The 22,318-nt window shown below is 37.6% G+C and overlaps 1 protein-coding gene and 1 long non-coding RNA gene across 2 annotated transcripts in view; one reads left to right on the top strand and one right to left on the bottom strand.

Moving 5' to 3' along the window:
• The window catches only part of ETNK1 (ethanolamine kinase 1), a 58,837-nt gene extending 48,527 nt beyond the window's left edge, over window positions 1-10,310 (bottom strand). The window contains exon 1 of the mRNA XM_012457137.2: window positions 9,894-10,310. Within this exon, the coding sequence (XP_012312560.2) occupies window positions 9,894-10,049 (156 nt within the window). The 5' untranslated portion in view covers window positions 10,050-10,310. The remainder of the gene's footprint in view (window positions 1-9,893) is intronic.
• Window positions 10,311-10,433: 123 nt separating this feature from the next.
• LOC110567434 (uncharacterized) overlaps window positions 10,434-22,318 on the top strand; it is a 34,425-nt gene continuing 22,540 nt past the window's right edge. Inside the window, exon 1 of the long non-coding RNA XR_002477849.2 lies at window positions 10,434-10,805. This is a non-coding gene — a long non-coding RNA (uncharacterized LOC110567434). The remainder of the gene's footprint in view (window positions 10,806-22,318) is intronic.

Below are 22,318 nucleotides of genomic sequence, written 5' to 3'. Positions count from 1 at the left end.
AATATTAGTAATTGATAGAATGGTATATTAAAAAGAGAATATATCACAACTAAATAGAGTTTACTCCAGGAATGCAAAGGTTACTTAACATTCAAATTTTTTTTAAATCAAAGTAATTCACCTCAATAAAAGAAAAATTAAGAAAAATCTTATAATCATGATGAAATGTAAAAGCATCTGGCCAAATTCATCATTCATGAAGAAAATACTTAACAAAGTAAGAATAAAAAGAAACTTGCTTAACATGATAGAGCCACCAAAGAAAACCTATAACATATATTATACCTAACAATAAACTACTGAAATGTTCTTAAGATTGGGAAATAACGGATGCCCACTATCCCCTTTCATCTTCTTTTTCAAGTGTGTTAGAGAGGTCTTTGCTAGTGCAGTAAGACAAAAAGACAGGAGAGAGCAACATATAGTATTTTCAGATTATATACAGAAAAAAAGCAGTAAGAATCTACATAAAAAATATTAGAATAAATGTGTGAAGAATTCAATATACAAAATTAATTGTATTCCTAAAAACCAACAACAAAGTTAACAATTTTTTAAATGATACCCCATACAGTAATATCAAAAAGCATCAATGCCTAAGGATAAATCAAATAAAACATGTGAGATCTCTACAGTGAAAACTTCAAAAGTTTGAAAGAAATTAAAAACCTAAACAAATGGGATAGAGTGTGTTTATTGACTTTAAGATGCAATATTGTTAAAAGAATTCACTTCTCCCCAAATTTATCTATTCATTCCACAAAATGCTAATCAAAATTCTATCCAGTTTCTTTTGTGGGAATTCCAAAATTGAGTCTACAACTGTTATGGCAACTTAAAAAGTCAAGAATAGTCTTCTTAAAAGAACAAAGCTGGGGTCCTATACCCAAAGCCTATAATAACTACATCAAATACCAAGACCTGGAGTAATGACTGAGAGCAATCCACACAAGTGGTACTGCTGCAGTCCAAAAAAAAAAGAACAGGCCAGGCACTGTGGCTCACGCCTGTAATCCCAGTACTTTGGGAGGCCAAGACAGGCAGATCGCTTGAGGCCAAGAGTTCAAGACCAGCCTGGCCAACATGGTGAAACCCCATCTCTACTAAATACACACACAAAAAAAATTAGCTGGGCATGGTGCTGGGTGCCAGTAATCCCAGCTACTCAAGAGGCTGAGGCAGGAGAATCCCTTGACCCTAGGAAGCAGAGGCTGCAGTTAGCCGAGATTGCGCCACTGCACTCCAGCCTCGGTGACAGAGCAAGATTATGTCTCCAAAAAAAAAAAAAAACAGAACAGAATTCATAAACAGATCTACATATAATGCCCCCTGACTTATGACAAAGGTGACACTCCAATGGGGAAGTCTTTTCAACAAAGATACTGGATCAACTGACAGCCATTTGGAAAAACAAAAAATGTATCATACCCTCCACCTCAAAGTATAAAATACGAAATAATAAAGCTTCTAGAAGAAAATAGGAATATCTTCATAACTTTGGCAGTGGAAAAGATCTCTTGTTCAAAACACAAAACATACTATCCATTAAAAAAATCCATTAAAAAAGGTGGAGGTATCATACCCTCCACCTCAAAGTGTAAAATATGAAATAATAAAGCTTCTAGAATAAAATAGGAATATCTTCATAACTTTGGCAGTGGAAAAGATCTCTTGTTTAAAACATAAAACATACTATCCATTAAAAAATTGAAAAATTAGTCTTAAGACTATCAAAAAACATTATTAAGAATGAAAGTGCAGTCAGGGGCAGTGGCTCACGCCTGTAATCCCAGCACTTTGGGAGGCCTAGGCAGGTGGATCACCTGAGGTCAGGAGTTCGAGGCCAGCCTGACCAATAGGGAGGTGAAACCCCATCTCTACTAAAATTACAAAAATTAGCCATTCATGGTGGCATGCACCTGTAATATTTCTAAAAGATGACTCATCTAGAATGTACAAAGAACATCTACAAACCATTGAGGGAAAAAAAACAGATAATCCAATAGAAAAATCAGCAAAAGGCTTTAACAGGCACCTCAAAATGTAACACATCGAAAAAACCAACACACACAGAAAAAAGATACACTAGTTGTAGACACAAGAGTGACTTTATTTTAAGTGTTTATCTACCAAGTAACTTCTGACTAACTCTTGTGCAGGAATGCCTAAAAAATGTCTAGTTGATGTATTACTTTCTGTAGAAATGCCTATTCACTGTAAGTTTCCCCGAAAACAACCCTTGATGCTAGGTTGCAGAAATCATAAGTTGTGACACCCATAGCCACCTACACATTCCTTCCAGAACATGCACACTTTCCCCAAGATGTAAGCCCTGGGTCTGAGGGGATGTGAGGCAGAGATCTACCTGTTTTGCAGCTACTCAAGACCACCCTTCTGTCTGTAAATTCCCCTAGTAAGTCACCCAAAACCAACAAACTGGATTTGTCTGCCTCCTTTTTTGGTTTCTCAGCTCCTTCCACATTTAGAGGTCGCTTTGCATATATGGCCCTTTCACAAAACAGTAGTTATCAAGAATATGAAAATTATACCTGGAATAAGATACTCCAATACCCGCCAGAAAGAAAAAAAAAAGAGAGACAATAGCAATCATTGGTAAAGATATAGCATAACTGAAACTCTCACATGTTGCTGTTAGGAATATAAACAGGACAACCACTTCAGAAAACTAAGAAAGTATCTAACAAAGCTGAAAATACACAAACTAGATGACTCAGAAAGTCTACTTCTAGGTATCTACTTAACAGAAATGGATAGTCGTGTTTAAAAAAAGTGTATTTATAGAAGCATAATTTGTGATGGCCAAAACATGAAAACAACCCAAGTGTCCATTAACAGTAGGAGACAAATAAATTGAGGTATATTCTTAAAACGGAATGCTAGTCAGTCATGGAAAAGAACTACGACCATATACACATGAAAAATCTCTTAAAATCTGGGCATTTGCCAAACTAAAATTTTTTAAAAGACATGTATTTCATATGATGCCATTAAATAAAATTCAAAAAGAGGTAAAACACTGACACAAGGCACAGTGGCTCACACCTGTAATCCCAGCACTTTGGGGGAGGCTGAGGCAAGAAGATCACTTGAGGCCAGGAGTTCAAGACCAGCCTGGTAACACAGCGAGATCACATCACTACAGAAAATTTAAAAATTAGGCAGGCATGGTGGCATGCACCTTTAGTCTCAGGTACTCTGGATGCTGATGTAGAAGGGATTGCTTGAGCTCAGAAGTACGAGGCTGCAGTGAGCTATCATAGTATCACTGCACTCCAGCCTGGATGACAGCACAAGACCCCATCTCTTAAAAAAAAAGAAGTAAAAATTTAAAAAATAAATAAATAATAACTAAGTCACATTACGGTTAACAAGATTATCAAATATTAGGTTTGTGGCTATCAAAAAGTATAGTCAATACCATTCAAACATGGGAAAATGTTTATAAAGGGCTAGTGAAAAAAGAATATAAAATTATACATATGATTGCAACTATGTAAAATATGTTTAGGAGAAGTAGAAAGTAATAAACAAAAATAAAAGTTGTGAATAGAATATTGACGATAGGAAATTTTTTTCCTCCTATTCAATTTCAATATTGTGGTACAACCTTTTAGTAAAACTAAATTATTTCATGTTCACGTGGTCTCTTGTACAAAGACCTTCATGCACTTATTATTTTCTCATAGTACTCATTTTCAAAAAAGAACTAATTCAAAACATTCTATTTTGTTAATTAGGAAAAAAAAAAAATCTGCTATTATAATTACCACTAGAGGGAGGGAGAGATCAAGACTGAGAAGGAAAATGAAGGCACTAGGTTGCTGGAAATTAGTTTTCTTTCCCTGGGTGGGTATATGTTTTACAATAATTTATGATTCATCCATTTTTCTGTATGTTTGCTGTATTTTACAATTTTTAAAAGAATGCTAAAAATGTATTTATAGCCAATCTGGTATATCAAAGAGTAAAATAACTCCTTAGAAAACAAAATAAAGAGAAACAGAACCTCTGATTTCCTAAGTAAAGGTCTTCTACTACTTCCTTATCTTTGTTACCCACTCCTTTCCCCACAAAAAAAAACCTTAGTCTTCTTTCTTCCCTAACCTGTAACCAATTAACAAGTCCTCCACATTTATTTTCTGCAATGTAAAATCTGTACCTTATTTCCATCTCATCTGTCATAATCTATGCCCCAGCACCTCGTTTGGACTAACACAACAGTCTCTCTCAAATTATTTCTCAGACTTCTTAAATGTAATACACAGGAAGAAATGTATTTATCATTTGATATAATATGTACATAGATACTTTTATATAAAACTAAAGCACACTTCATAAAAGAATACTTACCTTATTACTTGCAAGGCTCTGATGTATCCCCTACCTTAACTTATTCTAACTCACCTTGTTAAACTGTAGTGGTCTCAAGACACTATATTGATTTGGCATCCTATTAATGTATGATAACCACCAATTTCAAAACCAGTGTCCTAAGTGATCACTTATTTCCCAATTTAAAACATTTTCCTCAAACAACCCTCCTCTACATTGTTGCCTGTCACTTCTCTAATACGTGATATAATTCACCTGCTTAAAAACATCCTGGCCAGGCGAGGTGGTTCACATTTGTAATCCTAGCACTTTGGGAGGCCGAGATGGGTGGATCATTTGAGTTCAGCATTCAAGACCAGTCTGCCCAACATGGTGAAACCCAACTCTACTAAAAATACAAAAATTAGTTGGGCATGGTGGTGCATACCTGTAATCCCAGCTATTTGGGTGTCCGAGGCATGAGAATCACTTGAACCCGGGAAGCAGAGGACAGTGAGCTGAGATCAGGCCACTGCACTCCAGCCTGAGCGACAGAACAAGATTCTGTCTCAAAAAATATATAAAATCAAATACAAAAATAAAAACATCCAGTGGCTTCCCATGATGTCCTAAATGATGAGTAAGCTACTCACCAAGCTACTCAATCGAAGTCTAGCTTCATTGCCTTTGTGAGATAGTTTTCCTTGCCCAGAAATGTTGCCCCTTTCAATGTGATCTCATCTATCTTTCAAAGCTTAGCTCAGGTACCCCCACCTCTATGAAGCCTTCTGTCCTACATTCTTCCATGCCTACCTTGTGCTACAGTTAGTTGTACAAGGACTCTTACAGAAAACTAGCATTATATCTAGTACAAAAAACACGTGTCAGAATTACTGAATTTTAGGAGCTCACAATTCTCTCAGTTGGCATGGGAGAATTGGAAATGAGAGGTGGAGGAATGCAGTACCAAAACACGCTATGCATAATTGCAGGTATTTCACTTAATTCTCATGACTATTTTCCAAGGTAATCCCATTTTACAGAGATTTTAAAACTTGCCAAGGATTACAAATGGCTGGAAATAATATTCAAAAACCATCCTCTTTTCACATTATGCTCAGTCCCCCAAAAAAGGTGACACAGTTTGCACAGTCTAAGTTACATGGCCATTATAAGTGAAAACAAACTAGCACTGTAGGCTCCTGACTTCATAGTCACATCTTAATAAAATGCATGGGAGCCTAACAAACATTTCATGTTCTTTATGGGAGTCTATTAAACATTATATACTTTATTATTCTAAAACACTGAATACAGGGAAGGAATAGGGAATAGAAAACTGGATATAACCACTGATATTAAAAGTTACACTGAAACTATGACCCCTTATTTGTATCTACAGGACTCAAAATTCCCATACATTCTTAGAGAAAGTAAACTAAGATACTGTTTACTTTTTTAATATATTAAAAAACTAACCATAACTTAATATATTAGCTTACCTAAGACTTTCAGAAGTTACTGCTTAAAGGAACAAACTCATTTTTTTAAAAACAGAAAAGAAAATCAATTATTATATTAGAACACTAAAGGAGACATAATAGTGCAACTCTATAAATCTGGCTTTTCATTCTTCAAGATAAAGACCAATATAAAATATAAACTATCAAATTAAGGGGGTTTCAGGTTTTTAAGATTATTTAGGTAACTACTTCCAACACTGTTAGAAAAAGAAAGGATATAAAAACTGCTGTGTAGCTACACAACCTAACAGAAAGATTAGTTTCCATGATCGTATACATATGCTTAAAAAAATACAATGAAAAGATTTTTTAAATCATGCATTCAAAAACATGCAAAAACCTGTAGTAAAGCAGAAAGAACAGTACATTTTTAAGCTTCTTGTGTAATCTTTGCATGTGAACAAAATTTGAATGGTCATTCCATAAACATTACATTGTTACAATTTTCTTATTTTGTCTTCCCCATCAGACTAGGAATTTCAAAGAGCAGATATTTGTTTTTTGATTCAAGCATCCAATATATAGTAGGTGTTCAGCAACAATAATAACAATCATGAAAGATAGCATTTATTTTACCCTCACAACAACTCATTGAGGTAGGAACAATTATTGGATCCATTTTACAGCTAAGGATACCGAGACAGGAAGTTTAATGATTTGACCAGGGTAACAAAGCTAGTAAAGTACAAAGTTTGGACTCAAAACCAGCACTGTGTTCAAACCCCATGCTCTTGGGCACTGTAACATATTGTTATTGAAAAACTAAGTTAATATAGTTTTGTAACTATATAAGTACCATATAGCAAGCAATCTCATTTAGACCGCACAATAAGAATATATTAGTTTTGTAATGTTAAATAATAATTATGGTTTTAATATCCTACCTATGAAGCCTTTGCCATTATCTACTATAGGTCCCAAGTAATGGAAAAATTCATAGTGACAAGTTAGTGAGAAAAACAACATTGCTTAACAGAAAGACCCTGAGAAAACATAACTGGAATATTCTAAACACTAATTCATCAGCTCTTTTAGAAGGAAAAACAATTTTAAGAGTCCATTGAGAATTATTTTGGACCTGAGATCTGACTTGATTCTTTATTCCTTTATACAATGACTATACAAAAAAAAAAGTATAAAAATCAAAAATCAAAATCTTCAAATAAGAGAATTGTTAACACAACAAAAGTCATTATGGTATAGGAAAACTGAAGAGATCCCTTTTTCCTAAAATGGTGTCAGATATGAAAAAAGTAATGCAAATTTATGTTCAAGGGAACTTTAAGGCAGAATCCTTCATGAGCCAAAGCTTTTAATAAATTCAATTTATACAGAAGCACCTTCCCTGCCTTAATCATAATATACAAACAAAACTCTTAGTCAAAGAACAATAATTCATAAGATTGTTTCTCATCCCAGATGTGCCATTTGTAAATGGCAAAATCAGTTTCATTAACTATACCATATGCATTAACAGTACCGTCTACATCTACCTCACAGGATAGTTTGGAGAATGTATGTGAAAGTGCTTTAAACAGTAAAGTATGATTAAATACAAAGCATTGTGGCTGGTATTGTTGTGTTAGATTTACTCTGTCTATTCTGTTACTTTACTCCAAAAAACTCACCACCTTCTTTATACTTGTTCTTTTAATCTAGTAAGAACAGGAATTCTATTAAAATGAGATATTATTCCATGTGCCCACAAGTTTTGATCAAAGACTGGGCCTTCTATCATTTTTTTCTCTAATAATTAGTCTTTTTTTGCCTTTTTTTTTTTATTATTTTCTGGTATGTTCTGGATAGTTCAGCTTGCAGGAATAATCAATCACCAGATAAGTATTACTACAGTAAGTTTCTAAAGTATGTTTAAAGCATAAACATACAAAAATGTTAGAAAAAAACTGAGGAAAAAAACTGGCTAAATACTGATATTTGACTGTTCTAAAATTACACTATAATCTGTTAACTATATGATAGATACTTCCCCTTCTGAAACATGAGGTATGATTTTTATCTTTCTACTTCAAGGGAAATACAATAAAATTTCAAAAGAAAGTTTATTGAATCTTCCATTGAGATTTACTAAAGAACTTCAGAAGCATCATGAAAATAGAGTTGTAATGACCTAGAAAAGCAAGGAGTCAGCTCTATTGAGTTGAAAGGTGAATAATCATCAATTTAGCTTAGCAGATGCTTTTACACCAGCTTTAGACCAAAGCTTTGCTTGCACATGGAGGGAATGTATTTCTAACTAATAATCGTCTTAGGGGAAAATAAATGGTAGTATTTACCTGCACTAACAAATATTAAAAATTCGGATTATAAACCCAAAGGTCTTTAGGTTAAAAGCTGCTACACAGAAGCCAAGATTTAACCACACATAGTTACCTTCCAACAAGCAGAAATAGTAATGTCACTACATTTTGCCCTTTTTACCTACATCCTGGCTTACTTCACTGAGTTTCATCAAAAAAAGAGACAGTGCCTACTTAATGGGTTGTATCGGCAACTAAGATAAAAAATATATATAAATTACTTAACCCCACAGTAGCTATCATTACTATTCTACAGACAAATACATGAAAGGAAATTACAGTCTTCAGAGCTTCAAACTTTGAAGTCGCTGCTTAAAAGTAATTGATTTGCCAATACTACAGTTTACCAGGAAGTAGCACTCTTTAATTAATGATCCGTTTTATGTATAACTGACTGCCAGAAAATAAATCATCTTACTAAATTTTAGAGCCTTATATAATAAAATACGAATAAATTGATAAACTAAACAAGTACTGAATTTCAATTTGGAAGACAGATTTCCTTTAAAGGAAATATATTTTTTTAATGACACATAAAAATTATTTTGCATTCGCTATTTCCTATATATTCGGTTAACAAATATTCCCTTAAATTTCAAAATATATTGTCTAACAAGTTTCTTTTCTAAAACATATGGGTCCTTTTGATCTGCTTAAAAACTCTTCTAGGCAATAAGAACTGAAACTAACACATGAAAACCCAAGTGTCAGGAACTGTTCTGGGCCCTAAGCACTGCTCATGTTTTATTCATCTTTGTATGGGTGGCTGCCTAGTTTAGCAAAGAATTTAGAAAATAAGTCAACAAATATTGGTGAATAAATTAGTCATCAAAACGAGGCAGATGATTTGGCTAATTCAAATGAATGTTCTTACATTATTGCTCAGATTTAGAACAAATTCCAAATATCCCAGCCTTGAAAATTACTGTTTTTTGTTTGCAAGGGAAAAGAATAAAAAGAGAAGTTATTAGAAAACTCCTAGAGTCTCAGGGATTTTTTTTCCTCCCAATTTTTTCTCTATCTAGCAATACGGTGTCTCAGGAAAAGGAAATAGTCACAAGCCATTGCTCCTTCTAGAATCAGGTATTAATTTCACTAAGACGACTTTAATAATTCAGAAATATCGATTCAAACAAAACAATGTGGGTGGTGCTACCTAAGAACCGACCTAGCGATGCATGGTCGTGGTCATTACTTTGGGAATAGAGTACTCTCGCCAATCCGAGGGTTTGGGAAGACAAAACGCAGTGTGAGGCATCAATGAAAGCACGTCGCCGGGGGAGGGGAGAGGAAGGAAAAGATCAGAGAGGATTAATGACTGCATTACTGGTGGGAGGGGAGGAGGTTACTTGAGCCAGTAGGCGACAACCCGTGCAAGGGGAATGGAAAGATTAATTTTGCAGTGACCGTGGACTGGAGAGTGGGAGGAGGGGCAACTATCAACAGGAATCTCCCCCTGTGGATGGGTGCGTCACTTACGCAGCCGCTTCGAGAAAGAGAAAATGTGCCCTCTGGTCAATCTCAATAAGCAACTGTGACAGGAAGGGGGAGTGACCTTCCTAAATGTGAGAGGAAATATGGGGTCACTTCCCAATGGACTTAGGGAGGAGCTGTTGCCCTAGGTCCTCCTCGGTCATCGGGGAACAGAGACGATAGTGGTGAGGACCCCCAGAGCCGCGTGAGGGACATAACAGACGCAGAGCTGAGGTGTGGGCGTTACCTGCAGGGTCACCTCCTGGGGGTCCCAGTGAGGCCGCAGGTGTTGCAGGAGGCTCAGGGCCCCCTCCCGGCAGCGCTGCTCCTCCTGATCCTGAACAGTGACGTTCAGCTTGGGCACCTCCGGGGAGCCAGGAGGGACGTGGATGTAATTGGCCATGGCCCAGGCGACGGCGGAGACTACCACCACGACGACGGCGACGGCGACCACGAGAACGGCGGGCGCCGACAGACTGGTGGATCCTTCCGTCCCGGGGCGCCCTCGCGGGAGGGCTGGGGGCGCTCGGACGGGCGGGCGAGCTGCAGGAGAACGTCTGGAGGCGGCACTGTAGCCGATCCGGGTCTGGACAGCAGCTGAACTGAGCCGGGGCCGCTCTCGGGGAAAATTCCTGTTGTCGGCGTTGGACCGCGGGCGGCCGCGAAGCATGCCGGGGCTGGCCTGACGCTGGCGTCACGCGCGGGGAGGGGCCTGCGCTGCGTCAGGGGGCCGAGGCGGGGTTTCTCGCCTCCGGTCACAATGGGACAACTGCTCGGCGCTGGGCTTGTCGGCCTGCGGTTAGCACACACCCATCCCTGCGAACTGCTGGTCTGGAAAGGGGGGCTGGTTCTCAGGAATGAGCTTGAGCCCAGCCAAGCCCCGCAAGGCATTGAAGCTTTAGCTTACCTGATCCGAATGGTCTTGGGCCTCTGGGCTCAAGTTACGACCGAATTTTTCTGGGAAGCAAGGGACACGTTCTGAAATAATCTCAGGATCACTCTCCGAACTTGGCCTGAGTCTAGGCAAGCAGTGTTACTCGGTTGCCTTGATCTTGGAGCTGCTGTGTACTGGGGACCGCAAACTAGTTGGATTAACTGTATTCCCATTAGCAATATACGGGATCACAGTACTCGAGACAAGCTGAGTTCAGATATTTGGGTAAGACAACTGCCTTCAGAAGTTATTTGTGGAGTAAGATGTTCGACCATACAGAGACTTATGCGAAGCCGGGAAGAAAAGGTTAGAGTCTGGTCTAAAGAAGAAAGGGAAGAAAAGCAATAGTTTTGAGGCTTAGCACTAGAACTACTCGATGTCCGTGCCAGAGTACCCCAAGAGGGCCTCAAAACCTTGCGTCTCAGTGCCTTACAGGGAATGGTAGAAACTGGATAATCATTAAGTAAGGTATTGGGGCCTCCTAATTTTCCTTTTTGATGGAGGAAAATGGGCTGGGAGTCCCTACAGCACTTAGTACATGGTGAATACATATGTTAGTAGTAAATAAAACCCTTAATTGCACTGAGTTTAATTAACATTCAGAATGTTTAATTGCTTCACTAGCATTAAGTTTACATTCTGATTGTTCAGAAAGAACTTACTTACCTTTGTAATTCACAAAATAATTACTTCACGGATAACAGTAAACTTCCTAAACTAAAAACAGAGGTGGAAATGGAGCTTTATAATACGGCAAAGAACATTTTTCAAGTTCAGGTTTCCTTTCTTCCTTCCTTCCTTCCCTCCCTCCCTCCCTTCCTTCCTTCCTTCCCTTACTTTTTGAGAAGGAGCCTCGCTCTGTCGCCCAGGCTGGAGTGCAATGATGCAGTCTCGGCTGACTGCAACCTCCACGTTTCGGGTTCAAACGATTCTCCTGCCTCAACCTCCCTAGTAATGGGATTACAGGCGCATGCCACCACGCCCAGAAGATTTTTGTATTTTTAGTAGAGAGGGGGTTTCACCATGTTGGCCAGGCTGGTCTCGAACTCCTGACCTCAGATGATCCACCCACCTTGGCCTCCCAAAGTGCCGGGATTACAGGCGTGAACCATTGCGCCAGGCCAGATTTAGGCCGTAATTTTCTACAAGAAACGATTGTGTGTTCCTTCCACTTTGGGGAGAAATCACTATACAAATACTTTCACATTTCAGATAGTATCTCCTGTATTTTTGTATAAATTGTATTTTTTATTAAGCAGTTGACATTTTAAGAATTTTAAAACTATATTTTGTAACTGTAAAATAATTTAATTGAAAATGATGTTGGAAACTGCACTAGTTTGTAATGGTAAATAAGAATCCAATTACAAGTAGAAGAAAAAAAAAAAACAAGTAGTAGGTACCTGAGAACAAAAGAAAGAAAAAATGTACAGGATCCATGGATAAAATTAATGGAGAAATAAACCATATTCATAAATGAGAAAAGATTAATATAAAGGCCTCAATTCTCCCTGAACTAATCATTATCTATAATGCAATTCCAGTTTAAATCTAAAAAGAGTTTTTTTACTGAACTTGTTAAAGTGACATTCAAATTCATATCAAAACTTAAGGTCCAAGAAAACCACTGTAATTGGGGAGAGGGAGATGGGGACAGATAGGATTAGGGAATAAATTGGGAGGACCCTTCCCACCAGGATTTATTATATATCGGTTTAGGTATGGACAAATAAACCACTAGAACATAAAAAAGACCTGGAACAAAACTTACATACATATGAGAACTTTGCATATAACAAAATTAGCATTAAAAATTAGTGAGAAAGTCCAGACTGAGCAATGAACAGTAGTGGTACAATTGCTTTTTGTATGAGAAAAAAATTTGATCCCTCCCTCTTATGTATAAAAATTAATTTGGGGAATATTAAAAATCTAAATGTTAAAAATGAAACTTTAAACATGTGCAAGAAATGTCAATTCTTATCAACCTGATCTACAGATTTAATTCTAATTACCCCAGGTTACTTATGTTGTAAATTGTCAGCAAACCAGTTCTAATGTTAATCTGCAAAGCCACAAGAGCCAGAATAGCCAACACAATATTAAAGAAAAATAAAGTCATAAAACAGACAGACAGACTTGAAGACAGTATAGCTGAGTACAGTGGCTCATGCCTGTAATCCCAGCACTTTGGGAAGCTGAGGTGGGAGGTTTGCTTGAGCCCAGGAGTTCAAGACCAGCCTGGGCAATGCAGTGAGACTTCATGTCTCCAAAAAAAAAATTAATTAGCCAGGTGTGATGGTGCATACCTGTAGTCACAGCTATTCAGGTGGCTGGGACAGGAGGATCACCTGAGCCCAAGAGATTGAGGCTGCAGTGAGCCATGATGAAGTCACTGCACTCAAGTGCGGGCAACAGAACGAGACTTTGCCAAAAAAGAAAAGACAAGCCACAGGCTGGAAAAAATATTTGCAAAACATATTCAATAGAAGACTTCTATTCAAACTATACGAAGAACTCTTTAAATTTATCAATAGAATACCCCAATTTTAAAATGGGCAAAGGATCAGAAGAGACATGGCACGAAGAAGATACACAGATGGCACAAAAGCATGTGAAAACATATTCAACATCTAAACAGTGAGATACCATTACATATCTATTGGAATTGCTAAAATCAAAACCACCACCAACCAAATGCTAGGAAGATGTCACTGGTAGGATGCAAAATGGTACAGCCACTTTGGAAGACAGTCTGGCAGATTCTTACAGAGTCTTAACATATAATCTAGCAATCTAGCAATCATATTCCTTGGTATCTACCCAGATGACTTGAAGACTTATATCCACAGAGAAATTTGCACTCTAATGTTTCTAGCACCTTTATTCATAACTCAAAAATTGGAAGCAACCAAGCTAATATTTGATTGTACAATAAAAACTGTGCTACATCCATAAAATGGAACATTATTGAATGATAAAAAGAAATGAAGGACCAAGTCACAAGAAGCCATGTTGGGACTATGTGACATTCTAGAAAAAGCAAAACTAGAAACACAGTAAACAGATCTGTAGTTACCAGGTTTTCTGGGACAGGGAGGGAAGAATGGAGCATAGGAGATTTTTAAGGCAATGAAACTATTCTGTATCATATTATAATGGTGGATACATGACATTATAAATTGGTCAAAACCCATGGAACTCTACAATACAGAGTGAACCTTAATATAAACTGTGGACTTTAGTTCATATTTGTATTTTTGGAATCAACATACTGCCTTGCTGTAGTGGTTAATAAATGTAAATGAATGAAAAAAAAATCAGAAAATATAGGATCAGATCTCAATGATTGTAAGTTAAAAAAGAATTCCCAAACAGACTCATAAAGCACATACTATGATGGAAAAGGATTGATAAATTTGAAAACATTAAAATTTGAAACCTCATGTCCAAAAATACTATGAAGATAAATGACAAGCCATAGAAAGATATTTGCAATGTGTATAATCAAAAAAGTATTTATATTCAGGACACTACTAATAAATAAGTTAAACCACCTAGTAGAATAACTGGCAAAAATAGAAGTTTGAAGAAAAGGAACCCCAAATAGCCTATAAGCTTTTGAAACCATACCTCCCCATTTGTAATGTATACTAATCAAGATAATGTAAATTAAAATAATAAGGAGATACCATTTCACACCCATTAGATTGGAAAAAAATTTGAAGTCTGATAATGTCGAGTGTACATTACTTGTGGGGAAGTAAATTTATTTGTAAAAACTTTGGAAAACAATTTTGCAGATTTTTATAAAGTTAAAGGTAGACATCCTTTACCGCCCACCAGTTTCAATTCCAGGTACATGCAAAAATCCCATACCATGTACATGATAAAGTGTGTACAAGAATGTTCACTGCTGGCTTGCTCCTTGTTTTGCTAAAAACTGGCAACAATCTAACTGTCTCACAATATGAAAATGATTAGATGGATGGATAGTTAGATCAATAGATCATTAGATGTTAGACAAATAGGAATGAATTATAGCAGAATATAGATGGCAAATTGAACATATGCATCTACTTTTTTTTTTTTTTTTTTTTTTTTTTTTTTTTTTTTGAGACGGAGTTTCGCTCTTGATACCCAGGCTGGAGTGCAATGGCGTGATCTCGGCTCACCGCAATCTCCGCCTCCTGGGTTCTGGCAATTCTCCTGCCTCAGCCTCCTGAGTAGCTGGGATTACAGGCACGCGCCACCGTGCCCAGCTAATTTTTTGTATTAGTAGAGACGGTGTTTCACCATGTTGACCAGGATGGTCTCAATCTCTTGACCTCGTGATCCACCCGCCTCGGCCTCCCAAAGTGCTGGGATTACAGGCTTGAGCCACCGCGCCCGGCCAATATGCATCTACTTATGCACATATTCAGAAGGCAATAGGGACCCTAGAAGTCAGAAATGAAGCACTTATTCAGGAAACCCAACAGCCCTTCTGGTTAGTTGAGTTCTCTGTCTCTTCTCTCCACCTGTTTTTACCTCTCTTCTGTTTCTAATTATATGTTTTTGCTTCCTCATGATTTCTGCCTAGTGGCTTCTTTTCATGTGTTTCCTATGATTTAGATCTTACTCAAAAGTTGTTCCCTAGGGGGGATCTTTCCGTCCAGCACTTCTCTTATCAAAACAACCTGGTTTTTTTTTTAATGTATCATGAAACAATGTGAGTTACCTTGAAATCAATGTATTCACTTTTTTTCAGCAAAAAGCAAAAGTTTATTAAGCACAGTAACACTCCCAGAGAGGGGAGAACATGCTGACCTATGTGAAATGAGAACAGCCGAAATCAATGTATTTTTTTATTTACCTTATTAGTGTCCCTCTTATATATTAGAATGTTAGTGCCAGGAAAGCAGAGCCACAGCTTGTCTATTGCCACATTTCCACTGCCTACAATAGTGCCTAGAACATAAAAGATAATAAATGCTTAAGCTCACCTAATTAGTCCTGAAACTATATCAGTGTCACATAAGAATAGCCCTCAGCCAGGGGTTGTATCTGCTGATCACCATAACTCACTATGCTGAAATCACCTGCCTGACCATTTCCTAGGCCACTGGCCAGCCCTTTAGTTACCTTTGAGTATGGAAAAAAACCTTAGCTACAGTGTGTCAGTAAAATAGTCCAGCATCTTGCAACGTATGTTGAGAGAATATAACATAGCTATGAAGATACAATATTATTTTGAAGTATCCAACACACTAAATAGTCCCTTTCCCATACTTCACATGACATTGGGACCCTCCAATACCTGGAATGTCCTGCCTCCTATGTCTGCTTCTTAAACTCTCACTCATCCTCCAAAGCCTAACTCACCAGCAGTCTTCTTCATGGAGCTTATCTGGATTTTCCTAGTCCAAATTTACTTCTCTCTTTTCTATATCTGTTAAAACACCTACAAAATTCTGCCTCATGACACCCACACTGTGAATTTAAGTCATAATGATTATGCCTCATATAAAAGACTAGAAAAGCTGTTTCTAACTTGTTACATAATGAGCATTTGTGTGAGGGAATAAAAGGATCACTGAATATAACGCCAGGGGGGCTCTGGTTTTTACATGACAAGAGTACGGATTCAGACTCCAAGAGAGGGTTTCTGGATCTCATACAAGAAATAATTCAGGATGAGTCTGCTGTGCAAAGTGGAAGCAAGTTTATTAATAAAGTAAAGGAATCAAAGAATGGCTATTCCATAGACACAGCAGCTCCAGGGGCTGCTGGTTGCCTACTTTTATGGTTATTTCTTGATGATATGCTAAACAAGGTGTGGATTATTCATGCCTCCTCTTTTTAGACCATATAGGATAACTTCCTGACATTGTCATCACATTTGTAAACTGTCCTGGTACTGGTGGATGTGTACCAGAGGTCACTCTCATCACCATTTTGATTTTGGTTGGTTTAGGCTGGCTCATTAACTGCAATATCAGCCATTCCTCATGTTTCTTCTGAGCAGCAGTCAGAGATCACTGGTTGATTTACAGGAATAAGCAGGGTTAGTCTAAATTGCAGAAACGAAAACAACTGATGAGACTAGAATTTAATAACAAGTGTACCATAGTTTTTGAAACATATTTCTGTTCTCCAGTTTCCCATTTTTACTGAAGACAAATTATGGTAAGGCCAATTTGCTTTCTTATAATTGGCCTGGTTATTTGCATAAAGTGCAGCAAGAATAATTATTTGCCATATAGGCTTTTTAACTGGCTCTGATGGAACTTTTTTCCATAAGGAATCTCAGATAAGACATTTTTAGCGCCAACTCCTGCCATGGGTTTGTACCCTTAAATACCTGAGTTGATTAAATTCCTTTCCTTTTGGGGTCCCAGTATAACTTGGGACTCCTGAACCTGCGAGAAAAGTGACATTCTTTACTTACCACAGATCAGAAACCCTGTACAAGGAACTGTGTATGCAAGGTATGAGGCCAGTTCCGCAAAGGACTTCTGTTAGCTTTACAAGTGAAGTTTGATTCCTTAAAGGAAAGCATACCATTCCAGTTAAAGCCTTGATAAAATAACCAATTTCTCCAATTGCGTTCTGTTGCAAAAGAAAACTGAATCTTATTGCACTTATGCAAATAATCACATTGCCATCAGTTAAGAATACTCACAAATAGTCTCCAAATTCTGAATAAATCAGGTAGAGAGAAACAAATATGCTCCAAATGTTACTCAAAGCAGTATAGTTTACTCACTTGCTACAAGCTGTAAATAGCTCAAAAGTTTTCTTGACTCTGGAATACAAAACAAAGGATAAGCAATGTTTTAAGCAAAAGTCAAAAAGATTACTTCTGTTTGTTATTGGTTTTGTTAACTCCTGTTTTGCTTGATATTCATGAACATTTTAGCTCTCTATGAGAGTTCTGGAAGTTGTTTCCTCTATTTTAATGTCACAATTTCCAAAGTTATCAGAAACCTGCATTTAAGAATACCTGTTAGAGTTTTATAGTGGATTATAAGCCACCTTTTAAAGAGGGCTAAAATGAGACAAAAATTGTCTGTGGATGACAAAACGTCTTAGGACAGCCACAGTCAAAAACATGACTGACAATGAAATTTTGGTTACCTCTGTGGCACATAATGATTTTATGTAACAATTATAGCTACTAATAACATACACTAAGCCATATTAGAATTGCAGAAGTTTCCCATAATTTTGGAACATATACTAATAACACATTTATACAAATACAGCCCAAAGAAAACCAAACAGAATTTCATATTTGATAATTCTTCCTATATAACTTTTATACCAAATAAGCCAAATATCACTGTTGCATTAGTGCATTATTTATGTCAAACCAAACCCAATTCTTAATAAAACCTTATCAATAAATGTATTTAATTTTAATCAGTTTAACCATAGGTAAGATTTTCATAAACCTTTTATAACCCTTTATAATTTTTTGTTAAAGAGGAGATCATAAGCAGCTTCTTCCTTTAAGAAAAACCTGTTGGGCCAAGTGTGGTGGCTCATGTCTGTAATCCTAACACTTTGGGAGGCTGAGGCGGGTGGATGGCCTGAGGTCAGGAGTTCGAGACCAGCCTGACCAACATGATGAAACCTCATCTCTACTAAAAATACAAAAACTAGCCAGGAATGGTGGTGTGAGCCTCTCAGGAGGCTGAGACAGGAGAATCATTTGAACCCAGGAAGCTGAGGTTGCATTGAGCCAAGATCACATTACTGCACTCCAGCCTGGGCAACAGAGCGAGACTCTGCCAAAAAAAAAAAAAAAGGAAAACCTGTTGTGCTTTTATTCCAATGTTTAATTTGCAGAAACACTGAATAATACCCTTTTTAGCCAATGTCCACACAGAGTTTTTTAACAGGATTAATTTTTCATGAACCATTAGAATTTTTTTCTTTCTTAAAACAATGCTTTAACACTTTAGGCAGAAAAAAATTCACCTTCCCATGACTTCTTACAATCTTTCACCAAAAACATATTTTACTGTCTTTACATACTATGCATGTAAAATTGTTTCTTTGTAGTTTTAATTACACGTTATAATGTTAACTTTTAGCGACTTCTATTTTTGATGAAAACCTTGGTAAATCTGAGATTTTAATTGTGTACTAGATGTGGAGCCTAGCCTAAGACACACCAGGCAGAAGTGCATATAAGAGCTGACTCTCCAGCACAGCTAGGGGGTGGCTAAAACTATATGTCCCCAGGCCTTACCTTACTTAAGCAGGCAAGTTGTACAGTAAGTGTCATAGGGGCATTGTATGAAGCATTTAGGAGACCTAACAACCTTTGAATTGTACATTTCTTGCATAAATTCCCTTTCACGAATCCTTTCATGAGATACACAGGCCATCAGAGACATTCTTGGACTTTCTGACTTGCCCTAAACTCCTTCCTTTTAAACAACCAGTCATTTTACTTTAAGACAAGAATTTACCATACAAGATCCTTTCTGAAGGCCGGGCATGGTGGCTCACGCCTATAATCCCAGCACTTTGGGAGGCTGAGGTGGGTGGATCACAAGGTCAAGAGATCGAGACCATCCTGGTCAACAAGTGAAACCCCGTCTCTACTAAAAAATACAAAAATTAGCTGGGCATGGTGGCTCAGGCCTGTAGTCCCAGCTACTCGGGAGGCTGAGGCAGGAGAATTGCTTGAACCCAGGAGGCGGAGGTTGCGGTGAGCCGAGATCGCGCCATTGCACTCCAGCCTGGGTAACAAGAGTGAAACTCTGTCTCAAAAAAAAAAAAAAAAAAAAAAAAAGATCCTTTCTGATACAAAATCTCTTTCTTATAATCTTCTTTGTATAGCTAGGGTGCATGGCAAATTACACATGTCCCCAGGCCTTATCTAGAATCTAATGGCTTTAAGGTAGGTAAATTGAACAATTTTCAAAGCCTAAGAAGCAGTTTATGACCTTAAAGCATTAAGTAAATTTAATATTTGACCTGCGTAATTTAGATCAATGTCTTTATTTTCCCAATAATTTTACACTATCTTTAGTTCCCAAGGGTTACTTAAGTCACATGAACTAAAAAGCATTAAACTTTTAAATTTTCTGATAAAATATTTGATTTAAGCTCTTATTATTTTTAAACTAAAGCTCTTTCATATGTAAGCATCACACATATAATGCATATAAATACATAGACAAACAGAAGAAAAAGGATCATACCCTAGGCCAGAAATTGAACCCTGAACCCAGGCTGCCACTTTGAAAAGAGAAGGCATGGTCACATGGTTACAGAGAGAGAGAGAGAGAGAGAAGCCAGAAATCTGACTGGTAAGAAGGTCTTTCCTTTTGCCTGCATACCAGGCCTCTGAGTTCCCTTTTCCTGAGCAGCCCTAGTGTCCCAGCTGGCTGCACACAGCCCTAGGGGCCAAGCCATAACACAAAAGAAAATTATCTTTTTCTATTCCGGCCAGAGCAAAATACACGTAACGAAACATAGACATTAGCCACTCTTCTTAGCACCCACTATTAAACTTGAAAGGCTTAAACTTGCCTTTAGTTAGGCTCCCTCATGGTTAATCCAACCTCTGACCAGAAGTTTCGACATGTGGTCTCTGGGCAAGATGGTCACCCTGAATAATAGAAAAGATAAGAAAGAGAAAGGAGAGAAAGAAAAGCATTGCCTGTGGCGGGGTGAGAAAGGCACAATGATTAAGGAGGCCAGAGAAAGGCCCACCCATGGCAGCAACACTGAAAAGTTCAGGTGGCTGCTGCCAGTCGAGCAGGGATCTTTTCCAGCAGTCCTAACAGCTCTCAAGTTTCTCATTTTAGGGAGGAAAATGCTCCCCAAGTCACACAAACCTGTACATGCCTAATCCTATTACCCACAGCTGTTAGCAAAGAGTGCAACATACATTAATCCAAAGAGAATAGCAGTTAACATCCCACAGTGCCAAACCTGTTCTTAGCCAAGAGAGATTTTATTGAGAGGGGCCTCTAATCCCCTAAATCTTAGAAGGGACTCTAACCCTCCTAAGTCAGACCTCCAACCCAAGGTCACTCAAGCATCCTTGGCTTTCATTAGGAGGGGCCTCTAACTCACTCTGTCTTAGGAGAGACTCCAACTGCCCTAAGTTAGGCCTCTAACCCAATCCCATTCTTTATACAGGTCACCCACCACTTACCCAAAGTCATCTAATCACTGCTGCAGTCTATTTCCTTTGGGTTGGTTGGTGGGGGGAGAGTTCTTAAGTATTGTTCCTTCAAGATTTTGCCAGAAGGATGTTACACGACCCCAACACTTACCCAAAGGTAGCTGTTGGGTCAGGGTTTCTGCACTATAATCCCTTCTGTGGTCATCATGAATATGTTACAGGACAGGGGTCTGGATTCAGACCCCAAAGAGAGTTCTTGGATCTTGTACAAGAAAGAATTCAGGGCTCAGGGCAAGTCTGCAGTGTAAAGTGAAAGCAAGTTTATTAAATAAAGAAATTGAAGAACAGCTACTTCATAGAGCATCCCTGAAGGCTGCTGTTTGCCCATTTTTATGGTTATGTTTTGATGATATGCTAAACAAAGGGTAGATTATTCATGCCTCCCCTTTTTAGACCATATAGGGTAACTTCCTGATGTTGCCATGGCATTTGTAAACTGCCATGGTGCTGATGGGAGGGTGGCAGTGAGGACAACCAGAGATCATTCTCATTGCCATTTTGGTTTGGGGGAATTTAGGCCAGATCCTTTACTGCAAACTGTTTTATCAGCAAAGTCTATATGACCTGTATTTTGTGCCGACCTCCTATTTTATCCTGTGACTTAGAATGCCTTAACCATCTGGGAATGCAGCCCAGCAGGTTTTAGCCCCATTTTACCCAGCTCCTATTCAAGATGGAGTGATTCTGTTTCACATGCCTCTGACATGGTCATAAATGTTTTAATTACAATGGGATTAGATTTAGTTACCAGAGTAACAACATAAAGAATTTGCAGAAAAAAATATTCTGTGAAACAAGATTATGTAGTCATGTCTAACAGCTAGATCATCCACCAAATTACAAACATGTTTAAAATGAAATCATTCTTGTACACCTCATAGAAAATCAGTTAATTCATGTCCTTGTAGAGTGAACTGAATATTCAGGAATTAAAAACATCTGTGATACCAGACTTCAAAGACAAGCATGCTCTACCCCATCTCCCATGAAAACAAGGGAAAAAGAAGGCCACTATGAGCTTAGATTTTCAGAAATGCCATGTTGAAATGAGGCTGTCCCTATTCTGCACTTTTCAACTAAAATAAACTAAGGAATCTGGTCATCTATAAAACTGCTGCAGCAACCACATTAATCGTCTAAGAAAGGCTTGCTACTTATTTGTGTGCTCAGTTATAACACTTAATATTTAACTCTGTGCAACCCGCCTCTTGGTCCTTGTTCTATCTTGTCTTGTTTTTTTTTTTTTTTGTATTTCTAGAATCAAACATTATAAATTATAGAGTTATAAATTATAACTCTATTTCATACAACAGATTATCTCGAGAGCTGGAATTCTATAATTTTCCTCTTTATATCTGTTGCAGTCTTAAGATAGTGTTTACATAATATAAATTACAACTATGGGTTTAATTGAACAAAGAAGCATACCAAACTGTCCCTAATTTTCATCATCTAAAATATATTTTAAAAAAAAGTTTTAAACATTATGTACCTTAAAAAGGATGTACCTTAAAAATGTTACATCATATCTTTAAGCCATAAATTG

Source organism: Aotus nancymaae, unplaced genomic scaffold, assembly GCF_030222135.1.
Source record: "Aotus nancymaae isolate 86718 unplaced genomic scaffold, 86718_ANA_hifiasm-v0.15.2.pri h1tg000016l, whole genome shotgun sequence".
Classification (NCBI taxonomy): domain Eukaryota; kingdom Metazoa; phylum Chordata; class Mammalia; order Primates; family Aotidae; genus Aotus; species Aotus nancymaae.
The sequence above is the reverse complement of the archived record's forward strand: the minus strand, read 5'-3'. Positions and strand labels throughout refer to the sequence as shown.